This window comes from Hyperolius riggenbachi, chromosome 8, assembly GCF_040937935.1.
Source record: "Hyperolius riggenbachi isolate aHypRig1 chromosome 8, aHypRig1.pri, whole genome shotgun sequence".
Taxonomy (NCBI): domain Eukaryota; kingdom Metazoa; phylum Chordata; class Amphibia; order Anura; family Hyperoliidae; genus Hyperolius; species Hyperolius riggenbachi.
Window position 1 is genome coordinate 37,234,040 of NC_090653.1, and position 16,455 is coordinate 37,250,494.

The window sequence follows — 16,455 nt, forward strand, 5'->3', positions numbered from 1 at the left end:
TTAGGGCTAACAGGAGGGAGATGCCGTCAGCCTTTGCCAAGCAGAAGCTGAAGACTGGGGACATAGCTGCTTGGCAGAAGGGGAAGATGTTAGCCCTCCGGTGGCGGGACAAAAAAGACCTCAGTCTCCTCTCTACTGTTCACGACACCTCCACTGTCCCCACCAGAACGAGAGGAGGAAAAGATATTGCAAAACCGCAGGTCGTGGTGGACTATAACCACACCATGGGTGGTGTGGACAGAGCTGACCAGGCGGTGACCTTTTTATCCTGCCATAAGGAAACGGCAGAAAAAATATTACAAGAAGATTTTCTGGCACCTACTGGAACAAAGCATTTGGAATGCATACATTCTGCACAAGCAGTGAAGTGACAGGCCAGTGACGCACGCTGACTTCATCTGGAAACTGTGCGAATGCATCTGTCTAAAGTAGCAGACTGCAGCGGATGCCAGAGTTGGACGCCGCGCCTCTTATGTGGTAAACCCGGAGCACCTCACTAGCCGTCATTTTATGGAATACATTCCACCAACTCCCCAAAAAGGACATGTCATGTATGCTGCAGCAAAAGCGACGAGAAGGGGAAAAGAATCAGGAAAGAATCACGATTCTACTGTCCAGACTGTGATGTTGCCCTGTGTGCAATTCCTTGCTTTAAAATATACCACACACGGGAGGTGTATTAGGAGTATATATGTACATACTGCATAATCTGCTGCCTTATTTGTACAATTTTACTATTCTTTCAGATTATTGATAAATGTATTTACTTCAACAATTTTGTGTTCCTGTCTTTTATTTATATGCAGAATGTCTACCAGGCTTTTATTCTGATGTATTTTGGTGAGTTAATTGGAGGCCTAAAATTCATTAAAAAAAAAAAAAAAGTACCGCTTTTGACTCCTAATTCCTGACAGAAATGCACCGCCAGGGAGGCTAAACAGACAGCACCCTCCCTGTACACACTATTCACTAGGAATGCCCTGTCAGGAAGACTCCGTTACTGTGCATCTGCACACAGCAGGGTGATGGAAAGAATCACTCTAGTGAGCTGCTTATCAGTTAATTCAGTGAGATGCCCCACATTCCAGCCAAGCATACACATTTTTAACAAAATGAGGACAGCGAACCTGACTTTTCTGTATACAGCCACATTATGGTGGCCATACATGGTACAATAAAAAACGTTTGATTATCCCGTTTATTCAATCTAAATGATCGAATCGAATGAAAGTTGAAAATATTTTTTTTTTTACAATCAAGAAATTCGAACGATTATCCCGTTTTTTGTTTTTTTTTAGAAAAATCTGATTGGACATGCTGGAAAAATCTTTATATTCGATCTAACTGAATAATCGAACTAAATTATCTAATTGAAAAAAATGTAAAAATTGTACCATGTATGGCCACCTTTAGTAAGATAAGAAGAATAAACACAAGATCCACTGCCCAAACCACGTGGAAGCTGAACTAACAGGGCACATTCCTCCAGCCTTCTAGCCTGCTGTTCCCGCTTTGCATTTCAAATACCGCTGCACAGCACTGCTCATTATCCCTTTGCCATCACAGGGATCCTATTGATGAAGAGGGCTGAAGCAGGCTGGCTAGTTTGCTCACCCCTGAGCTAGCTGGACGGTGGACCAGGAAGGAATCAGCTGGGCATATAAGATCATCACCTAGCTGCTGCTTACCCCTGCTCCAGCCTTCAGTCACTGCTCCAGTGTCCTCCAGAGTCCGTGGGGCTGTAGCTGCACCACCTTCCCATGTCTCCTTGCTGTCACTAGAGGGCGTGTGCACGCACAGTGATGATAACAGCAAGCGAGGCAGCAGGTTGCTGGAGTCTTCGCCCCCAGCGGCACCAGGGGGCGGAGCTACCATGCAAGAAATCCGGCCAGAGCCCTGCAGCCAGGTAGATATGCGGCCAGGGGGGCAGGAGCGCCCCCCCTGGAGGCCGGCCATGTGCACAATTTTCCAGATTGTCTTTTGGGTTATGGTCAGTGAGTGCATCCTCATTTAGTGAAGACCGAGAAGAATGCAGAGGACACCTAGTGGCTGTAGCAGGAGTGCCAGAGAGACCTGATGGTGGAAGAGGTAAGCCCTGACTGTCGCTGTCACGGAGCTGATCTGTGGGTCTGGATGACAAGACACAGCCAAGGGAGCAAAGGAGGGGACCCTGGCAGAGGAAGGAAGAAGTCCTGGCACCTTATCCCTGCTGGGTGATCGTGGGGGCTTATATCCCAGAGTTATGCCAGTTATGGCTACAGCAAGGGTGGGCAAACTTTTTGACTCGAGGGCCATATGGGGTTCTCAAGTTTGACCGAGGGGTCAAACTTCTCCCCGCTGGCCCCTCCTGCAATTGCGGGGGCTGCTCTTTATAGTTACACCACTAAATACAAGAATCATGTTTGTAGAAGTGCAGCTGCTGCAGGAATACTTCTGTGCACCATAAAATGTGTTACATGTGAAGCTGCCCATTTATTATCATCAGAGCAAATGGGTATTTGTGTGCAGGAAACACGGAATACACACACAGTGTGACTGGAGGCCTTACAGCATCATCACTATCCCTCCTCCCACCACAAAGCTTATATGGGCTGTAATGTGATAGATAGCACTATATAATGTACTAGCTGATTGCCCGGCGTTGCCCGGGTATGTATTTGGCTGGTGTTGGCTCTGCATACTTTTCTAACCCTAACACACAATTACTCACTGACCAAGTTTGTGAGCTTTGCGGTCTTTGGTATCAATTTGCATTGAAATGAAAAAATCTGATTGGCTGTTCGTGGCTCCACCCCCTTTTCTGAATTTGAACCCCAGTCACCCAATGACCAACTGTACCAGGTTTGAGGCCTGTGCCATTAACAGTGCAAGAATGGTAGTAATTACATATTCCCCTTGAAAAGCAATAGGTGAAGTTTGATTCACTTTTGTAGGCTTCACCCACTTTTCTACATAATAATCCCAGTCACCCAGTGTCATTAACAGGGTAAGAATGGCTGCAGGTTACATTTTCCCAGGGAAATTTGTATTTGTCTCCACCCACTGATGATCCGGCGTTGCCCGGGAATGTATTTGACTGGTGTTGGCTCCGCCCACTTTTTCTAACCCTAACGCACAAACACTCAATGACCAAGTTTGTGAGCTTTGGGGTCCATGGCATCAATAATTTGTATATTCCCATAGAAATTAAACAAATCAGATTGGCTGTTTGTGGCTTCATCCCCTCTCCAGCATTTGAACCCCAGTCACCCAATGCCCAACTTTAGCAGGTTTGAGGCATCTGCTATTAACAGTGTAAAAATGGCAGCAATTTAAATATTCCCCTTGAAAATCAAGAGGTGAATTTTGATTGGCTATTATAGGCTCCATCCACTTCCCTGAATATTAATCTTAGTCACAGAGTGACCATCTGGGCAAAGTTTGGGAACATAAACAGTGTAGGAAGGGCTGCAGTTTACATTTTCTCAGTGAAAATTGTTTTTGGCTCTGCCCACTTTTTGTAACCATGACACACAATCACTCAATGACCAAGTTTGTGAGTTGTGGGGTCCTTGGCATCAATAATTTGTATTTTCCCATGAAATGAAACAAATCTGATTCACTGTTTGTGGCTCTGTCCCCTTTTCTGAATTTGAACCCCAGTGACCCAATTACCAACTGTACCAGGTTTGAGGCTTGTGCCATTAACAGTGCAAGAATGGCAGCAATTTTAATATTCTCCTTGAAAAGCGACACGTGCTTTTTGATTGGCAATTTTAGGCTCCACCCACTTTCCTGAATATTAATCCCAGTCACCCAGTATCCAGCTGTGCAAAGTTTGAGAACCCTGCCATTAACACTGAAGAAAGGCTGCAGTTTACAATTTCCCAGAAAAATCTGTTTTTAACTCCACCCACTTTTTGTAACCTTGACACACAGTCACTCAATGATCAAGTTTGTGAGCTTTTGGGTTCCTGGCATCAAAATTGTGCTAATGAAAGCAGTTTATCCAGAAAAGAAACTTGGCTGTTTTTGGCTCCGCCCCTTTACTGAATTTGAACCCCAGACACTTAAAGAGGATCTGTAACATCAAAAGATCCCCTGGGGGGGGTACTCACCTCGGGTGGGGGAAGCCTCCGGATCCTAATGAGGCTTCCCACGCCGTCCTCCGTCCCTCGCTGCAGCCCTCCGTGAAAGATGATGTCAATATTTACCTTCCCGGCTCCTGCACAGGTGCTCTGACGGCTGTCGGCTCCGAAGTAGGCGGAAATACCCGATCGCCGTCGGGTCTGCTCTACTGCGCAGGCGCAAGTTTCCGGCGCCTGCGCAGTAGAGCGGACCCGACTGAGATCGGGTATTTCCGTGTAGTTCGGAGCCGAAAGCAGCCACAGCGCCCCCGCTGGAGCCAGCAAAGGTAAATATTGAACTGACAGTCAGGTCTGTCGCCGGCTGTTCGGAGGGCTGCAGCGAGACCCCCGTGGGACAGAGGACGGTGTGGGAAGCCTCATTAGGATCCGGAGGCTTCCCCTACCCGAGGTGAGTACCCCCCAGGGGATGTTTTTCATGTTACAGAGTCTCTTTAACGACCGACTGTAGCAGGTTTGAGGCCTCTGCCATTAACAGTATAAGAATGGCTGCAGTTTCAATATTCCCCTTGAAAAGCAATAAGTGAATTTTGATTGGCTCTTTTAGGCTCCACCCACTTTCTGAATATTCATCCCAGTCGACCAGTGGCCAATTGTGTAAAGTTTGGGAACCCTGCCAACGAAAAAATGTAGTTGTTGGCACCGCCCACTTTTTCTAAACTTGACATACAGTCACTCAATTATCAAGTTTATCAGCTTTGGAGTCCTTGGTATCAATACTTTGTATATTCCCATTGAAAAATAATCAAATCTGTCTGTTTGTGGCTCCGCACCCTTTCTGAATTTGAACCCTAGTCACCCAGTGACCAACTGTACCAGGTTTGAGGCATCTGCTATTAACAGTATAAGAGAATGGTAGCAGCTTCAGGGCTCATTTTCACTATTGCGGTGCGGAATCGCCTGGATTCCACCGCTGATGAAATTGCATGCGATTTCCCCATGCGGTTTTTGCCGCGAATTCACATACGTGAGGGTATATGCGATTTTAACCATGTCACTGCCTATGTGAATTTACATTGGTACCTATGCGAATTCGCGGCAAAAAATGCATAGAGAAATCGCATGCGATTTCCCTATTAAATACATTGCATGCGATTCGCATGCATTCCACTCGCAGGCGAAATCTGTGACTTTTTTGTGCGTTTTTTCACCGCTGAAAAAAACGCACCTCAACAACGCTACAGTGGAAACAGGCCCATCCACTTGCATTACTTGTGCGAATCCGCATGCGTTGGACGCATGCGGATTCGCGATAGTGGAAACGAGCCCTCAATATTCCCTTTGAAAATAAAAAGGTGGATTTTTATTGGCTGTTGTAGGCTCCACCCACCTTCCAAAATCTTAATCTCATCCACCCAGTGACCAACTGTGCAAAGTTTGAGAATTCTGCCATTAACGGTGTAAGAATGGCTGCAGTTTATATTTTCCCAGTAAAATTTGGTTTTGGCTCCGCCCACTTTTTGTTCCGTTGACACAGTCACTCCATGGCCAAGTGTATGAGCTTTCAGGTTCCTGGCATCACAAATGTGTGAATGGAAACAGTTTATCCAGCAAGGAAATCTGCCTGTTCAGTAAGCCAGCACCTATTCAGTAGGAGACCTTAGGCAAGTTTCCCTAACACTGCTACTGCCTATAGAGCGCGCCCTAGTGGCTGCAGCTCTGGCGCTTTGAGTCCGCCAGGAGAAAAGCACGATATAAATGTTATTTGTCTTGTCTTGATTGGTTGTTTGTGGCTCCACCCCTTTAGTGAATTTTGACCCCAGTCACCCAATGACCGACTGTAGCAAGTTTGAAGCCTCTGCCATTAACAGTGTAAGAATAGCAGCAGTTTAAATATTCCCCTTGAAAATGAATAGGTGAATTTTGATTGGCTGTTGTAGGCTCCACCCACTTTCTTGAATCTTAATCGCATTCACCCAGTGACCAACTGTGTCAAGTTTGAGAACCCTGCGATTAACAGTCTAAAAATGGCTGCAGTCTACATTTTCCCATTAAAAATGAATGGCTGAAATCTGATTGGCTGTTTTATTCTCCGCCCACTTTTCCAGGATTTGTAACCTCGGTCACCAAGTGGCCAACTGCCAAGTGTGGGAACTCTGGCTTGATTACTGTGAGAATGGCAGCCTTTTCCATTTTTTTCCATTGACATGAATGGGTGGAATCTGATTTGATGTTTGTAGCTCTGCCCAGGTGTGCAGGGGGGACCCGAGACCCCCAGAACATATCATCCCAGGTAATAAGGGATCTGCATACCAAGTTTCGTTCAAATCGGTCAAGCCGTTTTCGAGTGATCGACACACACACACACACACACACACACACACACACACACACACACACACACACACACACACACACACACACACACACACACACACACACACACACACACACACACACACACACACACACACACACACACACACACACACACACACACACACACACACACACACACACACACACACACACACACACACCTGATTTTATATATATATATATATATATATAGATAATAATGTATGGTGTGCTGATGATACAGACTGTAACTAATATCAGAGGAGCTGCATACAGGTTACAATGTGTTATTGCCCAGCAGATGGCAGTGTGTGTGTGTGGAAGGGGGGGGGGGGGGGCAGCACAAGAAGTGGTGTGGGGAGGATTTATCTCAGTGTTCTCCCCAGGCTCTTTTAGCCGGGTGCTCCACCCGGCTAGTTTTGGTGAGCACCCAGCTGTCATCGGCTCACCTCCTATGTTGTAAGCAGAATTGTGCAAAAAGGCACCTGCCCTGAATTCTCTCTGGGTGGCATGAAAAAGTAGCCGCCCCACCTGGCTACTTTTTCATGCCACCCAGCTGGAAAAAAATTCTTGGGAGAACATCTGCATGCAGTACTGTGTGTGACCAGCAGAGGGGGGGGGGGGGTGGAGTCATGCTGATCTTTCCCCTGTGGCAGCACTAATCCCTCTCCCTGTATGTTGTCTCCTCAGACAGTCACTCTCTGCGGTATCACAGAACAGCAGTCTCAGCTCCAGGATCCGGGCTGCCTGTGTACTCTGAGGTGGGATATGTGGATGATCGGGAGATAGATAATTATAACAGTGACACCCGCCGGAGTCTTCCCAAGACTGAGTGGATGAAGAAACTGGAGCCGGAATACTGGGAGACACAGACACAAATAGCTCAAGACAATGAGGCTGTTATGAAGTACAATGTGCAGCTAACCATGCAGCGCTTCAACCAGACCGGAGGTGAGACAATTCTTACACACCTTATTCAGCACAATGCAGATAACTGTACACATGGCAGATGTAATATGATGTGGCCGGCACTGTCACTGTACACAGGGGGTGCAGCCAGTCACATGACACTAACACTGGGGGCGTGTCCTCAGCAGGGATAGTCAATGAGATGAAAATAATTCTGAGTTAATGCATTTTGAAAATTAACCAATAGAATCCTACCTCTGTGGTATTAAAGGACCACTATCGCTAAGTAAGAGAAAAGTAAGCAGCTAAAAGGTGACAGAACTGACAGGTTTTGGACTAGTCCATCTCTTCATGGGGGATTTTCAGGGTTTTCAAGTGACAAATCACAGTTTACTGTCATTACAGAGGACAGGCAGGGAACACACTTGTGAGGTTTTTTTCCACTCAATTTAGGGGTTCCTGCCGGGAGACTTGGGCACAGTATACAGCTGATATACGGCTCACCCTGCTCCTGCACAAGTACCGGCGGCGTTCATTATTATTCCCCCTCCAGGTCGCCATGGATAGTGGGGAATGATGTACCGTAATTCAGCTTCCAGCTATTGCTGACGGCCGAATAACAGTGTTTTTAGAGTGATTTGTGCTCCGTCTTCTGACGACGCCCAGATCACTTACTGAGAGCTGCTATAGCTGTAATTCCTATTACGGCCTATGGTGGTACCGGCTGCACCCAAATCTTCTGCACTGTTTTTACAGTAATCCAGCAAAATATATTGTAATTAGGGCTGTGTGTGTCGTGTGGAAAAAAAAAAAAAAGCAGAAAGCTTTCCAATTTAAAATTGCGTAGAAAGAAGTGAACAAATACAAATAGCGTGCGATTCTCGAGCAGGAAATTGGCTATAATGGCGAGTGCGGCAGTGCGAGTGTTGCCATGTGTTACACACAGATCTAACAAGTGTTCCCTGCCTTACAGTTTTTATATAACTACCAAATCGTATTATGTGTAATATCTCACCAGTGACAACAGTACTCTGAATGGGACACCCCAGTTCCCATCCTGCTGCTTCTGTAATTGGCTTCTTGACTTTCCCAGTTTTCATTATGGTGCTATGGATCTAGGGCACGAGGTCAGAGGGCTGCAGAGATGGCTGGCATGATAGATTTCTCAGCCGGCTCTGTGGTTTCCTGGTAGTGGTGTCCTGGTGCTGAAGCCCAGAGTGCTGGGGGGGGGGGCTGCACATCGACATGGCAGGCTGAGACCGAATGAGGGTAATGGGGTATGTGAATTAGGGGGAAAGGGGAGAAAAAGGGAGGGCCAGAGCTCTGTGGCTGCCATCTATGGCCCCATCTTAGTAAATGTATCAATAGTAATATATGATCTGTAGAGCAGCCGGTAATGTCCTCTCAGGTGACATCGGGTAGCTCTTACTGAGGGGATTTCAGCTCTGTATGGGATGTTGGTCACATGATCCAGGTTGCCTCCATGATTTTGGAAAATAATATAATGGTTCTATAACGTACAGCTGTCATGTGACCATCACTGGGGGAGGAGTCACGGTCATTAATAATCCTGATTATTTTCTGATTGGCTGTCAGAAAATGGTGGGAAACAGCAGCCAGTGAGCTGCTTGTCTGAAGTTGTGTCACCTAATTGATTGGTAGAACTGTTGGCAGTTCAGGTCAGCCAGTAAGAGATGAGCAGCTCCCTCGTTTGATGGGAAACAGTGACTCCTCTGTCAGCCATTGTGTGGTGTCACCAGGAGCCACATGTTGGGGGTGTGTCCTGTCATCCATTAGAGAGGAGATCCTGCCATAGTGAAGGGCACACTGTATATTTGTAGAGCTGTGACATCATCATATACAGAGAGCTGTGTTATAACACATACTGTATATTCCATGTACATATGTATCCCCCTTCTATACCCTGCTCCATCACCCCTCCTGCAGCACATGTCCCACACATGACAGCACACGCTCTGCTCCCGTGTAACATGTTCTGTGCTGTCTGCAGGGATCCATATTGTGCAGCTGATGGAGGGCTGTGAGCTGAGAGATGATGGCAGCACTGCAGGATATCAGCAGTTTGGATATGATGGCAGAGATTTCCTGTATCTGGACACACAGAGCTGGCTGTACATCCCGGCCATGCATGAGGCTCAGATCACCACACAGAGATGGAACAGCCCAGAGGAGAGACTGGGGGAGGGAGACAAGAACTATCTGCAGAATATCTGTACTGAGTGGCTGAAGAAACACATCAACAATGGGAGAGAAGATCTGGAGAGGAGAGGTGACTGTGCACCATATTTACAATGCATAGGTGTAAACAAAATATATATATATATATAATAGACTAAGTGCCTCAACCTTGGAGCAAGAAGAAGAAGTACTTTGCATGAGAAAATTTATGCGTGCTCAATTACCAAGTTTAAGGCCTCTTTTCCTCGGACTGTTGAGCTGTGTGCTCAGCAAGCAGTTACTAGGCAGCAGCGAGCAGTTACCAGGCAGCAGCAAGCAGTTACCGGGCAGCAGCGAGCAGTTACCGGGCAGCAGCGAGCAGTTACCGGGCAGCAGCAAGCAGTTATCGGGCAGCAGCAAGCAGTTACCGGGCAGCAGCAAGCAGTTACCGGGCAGCAGCAAGCAGTTACCGGGCAGCAGCAAGCAGTTACCGGGCAGCAGCAAGCAGTTACCGGGCAGCAGCAAGCAGTTACCGGGCAGCAGCAAGCAGTTACCGGGCAGCAGCAAGCAGTTACCGGGCAGCAGCAAGCAGTTACCGGGCAGCAGCAAGCAGTTACCGGGCAGCAGCAAGCAGTTACCGGGCAGCAGCAAGCAGTTACCGGGCAGCAGCAAGCAGTTACCGGGCAGCAGCAAGCAGTTACCGGGCAGCAGCAAGCAGTTACCGGGCAGCAGCAAGCAGTTACCGGGCAGCAGCAAGCAGTTACCGGGCAGCAGCAAGCAGTTACCGGGCAGCAGCAAGCAGTTACCGGGCAGCAGCAAGCAGTTACCGGGCAGCAGCAAGCAGTTACCGGGCAGCAGCAAGCAGTTACCGGGCAGCAGCAAGCAGTTACCGGGCAGCAGCAAGCAGTTACCGGGCAGCAGCAAGCAGTTACCGGGCAGCAGCAAGCAGTTACCGGGCAGCAGCAAGCAGTTACCGGGCAGCAGCAAGCAGTTACCGGGCAGCAGCAAGCAGTTACCGGGCAGCAGCAAGCAGTTAACGGGCAGCAGCAAGCAGTTAACGGGCAGCAGCAAGCAGTTAACGGGCAGCAGCAAGCAGTTAACGGGCAGCAGCAAGCTGTTAACGGGCAGCAGCAAGCTGTTAACGGGCAGCAGCAAGCTGTTAACGGGCAGCAGCAAGCTGTTAACGGGCAGCAGCAAGCTGTTAACGGGCAGCAGCAAGCTGTTAACGGGCAGCAGCAAGCTGTTAACGGGCAGTAGTGAGCAGTTGTAAGAGTTTGAGAGGCATTTTACTGCCTATCAACTGTCCGTGGTAAAGAGGCCTACCCTAGCAAGTCTGGCTTTGCAAATCTGGCCTAATTGGCTATTCATGAGGCAATGCTAATGCAAATTTGCTTTTGCATGCCAAACTATGCAGGGTCAAAAAACCAATACCGCAAAGCGGTCGCCCTGCTACATGCCAGTGATGAGCGAAAATGCAAAAATTTTGTTTCGACAAATTTTTACTGAATTTTCTCCTAATTTCGTTTTGACAAGCAAATTTTCCATCTAATTTTTTCGCGTTAATTTTCGCCTAATGCCAGTCATTTTCGCGTTACTTGCGTATTATTGCTGACATTTTCCGCATAAGGGCATTAGCGTCCGCATTCAGAGAAGTTTCTTGCGCATCATTGCGGACATTTTTCCGTATAAACTTCCGCATAGACTGAATTTCCATGCGGATTATTGTGGACATTTTTCCGCATACAATGAATTTTCGATGCTGGTCGAAAACGCAAATATTTCTGACATTACATTAGCACTATCCAGGAGCGCCACAGGGAGGATTCCCAATGCCCCCTTTTTATACAACCGGGGGGACCGCGGGTCCCAGGCTCTCTCACTGCCTGGGAACCACAGCGGCATCCCGGAGGGGGAGGCTAGGTGGTGCAGGCGACCCCCCCCCCCCCCCCAAGCATGGCCAGTGCCGGGAGAGCCGTCTGCACCCACCTCCCAATATTAGAAACAGGCACTTACCTTAACGTCCATTGCGTTCTGCTACATGCGCATTAACTTGGGGGCACCACATGAGAAAGGAGTGAAGCATGGGTCACCCCAAGCTTTAGAGCTCAGGGCTGGCTCACATACAACACTCCAGAGGGGGGGGGGGGGGGGGGGGAGGACAGGTGCAGACTACTCACACCACCAGAGCAAGCCATCTACCACCTGCCTCCAAAGGATACAAACTGCAAAAAATGCTTTCCATGAGAAAATTAATGCGCATGTAGCAGAACGCAATGGACGTTAAGGTAAATGCCTGTTTTTAATATTGGGAGGTGGGTGCGGACGGCTCTCCCTGGCACTGGCCACACTTGGGGGGGGTCGGCTGCGCCACCCAGCCTCCCCCTCCGGGGTGCCACTGTGGTTCCCAGGCAGTGAGAGAGCCTGGGACCCTGCGGTCCCCCCGGTTGTATAAAAAGGGGGGCATTGGGAATCCTCCCCGTGGCGCTCCTGGATAGTGCTAATGTAGCATGAACTTATTCCCGCAGGGCGACCGCTTTGCAGTATTGGTTTTTTGACCCTGCATAGTTTGGCATGCGAAAGCAAATGCATATTTGCATGAGCATTGCCTCATTAATAGCCAATTAGGCCAGATTTGGAAAGCCAGATTTGCTAGGGTTAAACTTGGTGTTTGAGCACGCATACATTTTCTAATGGAAAGCCAAAAGGTGGGTACACACATCAGATAAAAGTCTTTGGAAAATGAAAGATCACAGACCAATGTTACCCCCTTCCATGTAGTATGAGAGCCATACCTACACAGTCTATTCTATTGAGCTGAACTCCCCATCAGATAAATTTTTTTGCAAGATGCTGCACACTAAGATGCTGTACACATTCAACAGATCAGTATCTGCAAAAGATCTGTTCCTGCAAAAAATCAGTTTCTGCAAAATGCATTCATAGTCTATGATATCTGCAGATCTCATGCTGGGCATACACGGTATGTTTTCTACCATGTAATCGAGCCGCTGATGGCTCGATTGATAATTTCCGACGTGTCCGATACCCCGCCGGATCGATTCTGCGCTCGATACCGGCGGGCAGGACAAAAGAAGAAACGAGTGGAAAATAAGAAAGCGCTCGATTACACGGTAGAAAATGTACCATGTATGTCCAGCATAATACACACCTTGTTTGACGGACATTCATCTGCAGATCAGACAATCATCTGCAGATTCAAAGATCCATCCTGGTTGATCTGATCTGCAGATGATTGTCCGTTAAACAAGGTGTGTATGAGATCTGCAGATATAGACTATGAATGTATTTTGTAGGTACTGATCTTTTGCAGATACTGATCTTTTGTGTCTGTACAGCATCTGTGTGTGCAGCATCTTGCAAAGATTTCTATCTGATGGGGAGTTCAGCTCAATAGAATAGACTGTGTAGGTATGGCTCTCATACTACATGAAGGGTGGTAAGATTGGTCTGTGATCTTTGATTTTCCAAAGACTTTTATCTGATGTGTGTACCCACCTTTATTCTTCTTGCTTCAAGGTTGAGGCACGTACTCTATTAGATAGATAGAAGATGCGGCGTATGCTACGACGCGGGTCGGCTAGTATATATATAATAGACTAAGTGCCTCAACCTTCAAACAAGAAGAAGAAGTACTTTGCATGAGAAAATGTATGCGTGATCAAACACCAAGTTTAAGGCCTCTTTTCCACGGACTGTTGAGCTGTGTGCTCAGCAAGCAGTTACCAGGCAGCAGCGAGCAGTTACCAGGCAGCAGCAAGCAGTTACCAGGCAGCAGCAAGCAGTTACCAGGCAGCAGCAAGCAGTTACCAGGCAGCAGCAAGCAGTTACCAGGCAGCAGCAAGCAGTTACCAGGCAGCAGCAAGCAGTTACCAGGCAGCAGCAAGCAGTTACCAGGCACCAACGAGCAGTTACCAGGCAGCAGCGAGCAGTTACCAGGCAGCAGCGAGCAGTTACCAGGCAGCAGCGAGCAGTTACCAGGCAGCAGCGAGCAGTTACCAGGCAGCAGCGAGCAGTTACCAGGCAGCAGCGAGCAGTTACCAGGCAGCAGCGAGCAGTTACCAGGCAGCAGCGAGCAGTTACCAGGCAGCAGCGAGCAGTTACCAGGCAGCAGCGAGCAGTTACCAGGCAGCAGCGAGCAGTTACCAGGCAGCAGCGAGCAGTTACCAGGCAGCAGCGAGCAGTTACCAGGCAGCAGCGAGCAGTTACCAGGCAGCAGCGAGCAGTTACCAGGCAGCAGCGAGCAGTTACCAGGCAGCAGCGAGCAGTTACCAGGCAGCAGCGAGCAGTTACCAGGCAGCAGCGAGCAGTTACCAGGCAGCAGCGAGCAGTTACCAGGCAGCAGCGAGCAGTTACCAGGCAGCAGCGAGCAGTTACCAGGCAGCAGCGAGCAGTTACCAGGCAGCAGCGAGCAGTTACCAGGCAGCAGCGAGCAGTTACCAGGCAGCAGCGAGCAGTTACCAGGCAGCAGCGAGCAGTTACCAGGCAGCAGCGAGCAGTTACCAGGCAGCAGCGAGCAGTTACCAGGCAGCAGCGAGCAGTTACCAGGCAGCAGCGAGCAGTTACCAGGCAGCAGCGAGCAGTTACCAGGCAGCAGCGAGCAGTTACCAGGCAGCAGCGAGCAGTTACCAGGCAGCAGCGAGCAGTTACCAGGCAGCAGCGAGCAGTTACCAGGCAGCAGCGAGCAGTTACCAGGCAGCAGCGAGCAGTTACCAGGCAGCAGCGAGCAGTTACCAGGCAGCAGCGAGCAGTTACCAGGCAGCAGCGAGCAGTTACCAGGCAGCAGCGAGCAGTTACCAGGCAGCAGCGAGCAGTTACCAGGCAGCAGCGAGCAGTTACCAGGCAGCAGCGAGCAGTTACCAGGCAGCAGCGAGCAGTTACCAGGCAGCAGCGAGCAGTTACCAGGCAGCAGCGAGCAGTTACCAGGCAGCAGCGAGCAGTTGTGAGAGTTTGAGAGCCATTTCACTGCCTATTCACAGTCCATGGAAAAGAGGCCTTACCCTAGCAAGTCTGACATTGCAAATCTGGCCTAATTGGATATTCATGAGGCAATGCTCATGCAAATGCATGCACAAACCAATACCACAAAGCAGTCACCCTGCTACATGCTACATTAGCACTATCCGGCTTAGTGCACACCAGAGCGGTTCGGCAGCATTTTGCGATCCACTTGCGGCTGCGGATACGCTTGGGTAATGTATTTCAATGGGCTGGTGCACACCAGAGCGGGAGGCGTTTTGCTGAAATGCATACTCCTGAGGTGAGGCATTTTTTTGGATTTCGGATGCGTTTCTGCCTCAATGTTAAGTATAGGAAAAACGCAAACCGCTCTGAAAAACGGCAGTTCAGAGCGGTTTTGCAGGCGTTTTTGTTACAGAAGCTGTTCAGTAACAGCTTTACTGTAACAATATATGAAATCTACTACACCAAAAACGCTTTACAAAACCGCAAAATGCTAGGTGAAATGCTACAGAAAAATAAGAAAAAGCGTTTCAAAATCTGCTAGCATTTTGCGGATCTGCTAGCAGTTTTTGGTGTGCTCCAGGCCTCCAGGAGCGCCACGGGGAGGATTCCCAATGCCCCCTTTTTATACAACTGGGGGGACCGCAGGGTCCCAGGCTCTCTCACTGCCTGGAAACCACAGCGGCACCCCGGAGGGGGGGGGGGGCTGGGTGGCGTGGACGACCCCCCCCCCCCCAAGTTTGGCCAGCGCCGGGGAGAGCCGTCTGCACCCACCTCCCGATATTAAAAACAGGCACTTACCTTAATGTCCATTGCGTTCTGCTACATGTGCATTAATTTGGGGGCACCACATGAGAAAGGAGAGAAGCATGGGTCACCCCGAGCTTTAGAGCTCAGGGCTGGCTCACATCCAGCACTCCAGAGGGGGGGGGGGGGGGGTGGGAGGACAGGCGCACTCACTCCAGGGTTCACACCATCGGAGCAAGCCATCCACCACCTGCCTCCAAAGGATACAAACTGCACAAAATGCTTTCCATGAGAAAATTAATGCGCATGTAGCAGAACCCAATGGACGTTAAGGTAAGTGGCTGTTTTTAATATTAGGAGGTGGGTGCGGACGGCTCTCCCCAGCGCTGGCCACGCTTGGGGGGGAGCAGCTGCGCCACCCAGCCTCCCACTCCGGGGTGCCGCTGTGGTTCCCAGGCAGCGAGAGAGCACTTTGCAGTATTGGTTTTTTGACTCTGCATAGTTTGGCATGCGAAAGCAAATGCATATTTGCATGAGCATTGCCTCATGAATAGCCAATTAGGCCGGATTTGCAAAGCCAGACTTGCTAGGGTTAAACTTGGTGTTTGAGCACGCATACATTTTCTCATGGAAAGCCTACTTCTTCTTGCTTCAAGGTTGAGGCATGTACTCTATTAGATAGATAGATGCGGCGTATGCTACGACGCGGGTTGGCTAGTATATGTATATATATACACACACACACACACACACACACACACACACACACACACACACACACACACACACACACACACACACACACACACACACACACACACACACACACACACACACACACACACACACACACACACACACACACACACACACACACACACACACACACACACACACACACACACACACACACACACACACACACACACACACACACACACACACACACACACACACACACATATATATATACATATACATATACATATATATACATATACATATATATATATACACATATATATATATATATATATATATATATATATATATATATATATATATATATATATATATATATATATATGCGTCATCACTGCTCACCTAATCCACAGTTCCAGCAGCGAGCGCTGTCCTCTCCTCTCTCGCTCTGCTCCACAGAGTTACGGCTTCTGCTGATCTCATCATTCAAGATTCAGGCACTTTATTGTCATTGTGT

General features: G+C 48.6%; 1 protein-coding gene across 4 annotated transcripts in view; it reads left to right on the forward strand.

Annotated features, from left to right (window-relative positions):
• The window catches only part of LOC137528727 (class I histocompatibility antigen, F10 alpha chain-like), a 72,863-nt gene that overhangs the window by 6,428 nt on the left and 49,980 nt on the right, over positions 1–16,455 (forward strand). For all 4 annotated transcript variants that reach the window (XM_068250243.1, XM_068250241.1, XM_068250244.1 and 1 more), the window contains exons 2-3: positions 7,113–7,373; positions 9,343–9,621. In XM_068250243.1, the coding sequence (XP_068106344.1) occupies positions 7,113–7,373; positions 9,343–9,621 (540 nt within the window). The remainder of the gene's footprint in view (positions 1–7,112; positions 7,374–9,342; positions 9,622–16,455) is intronic.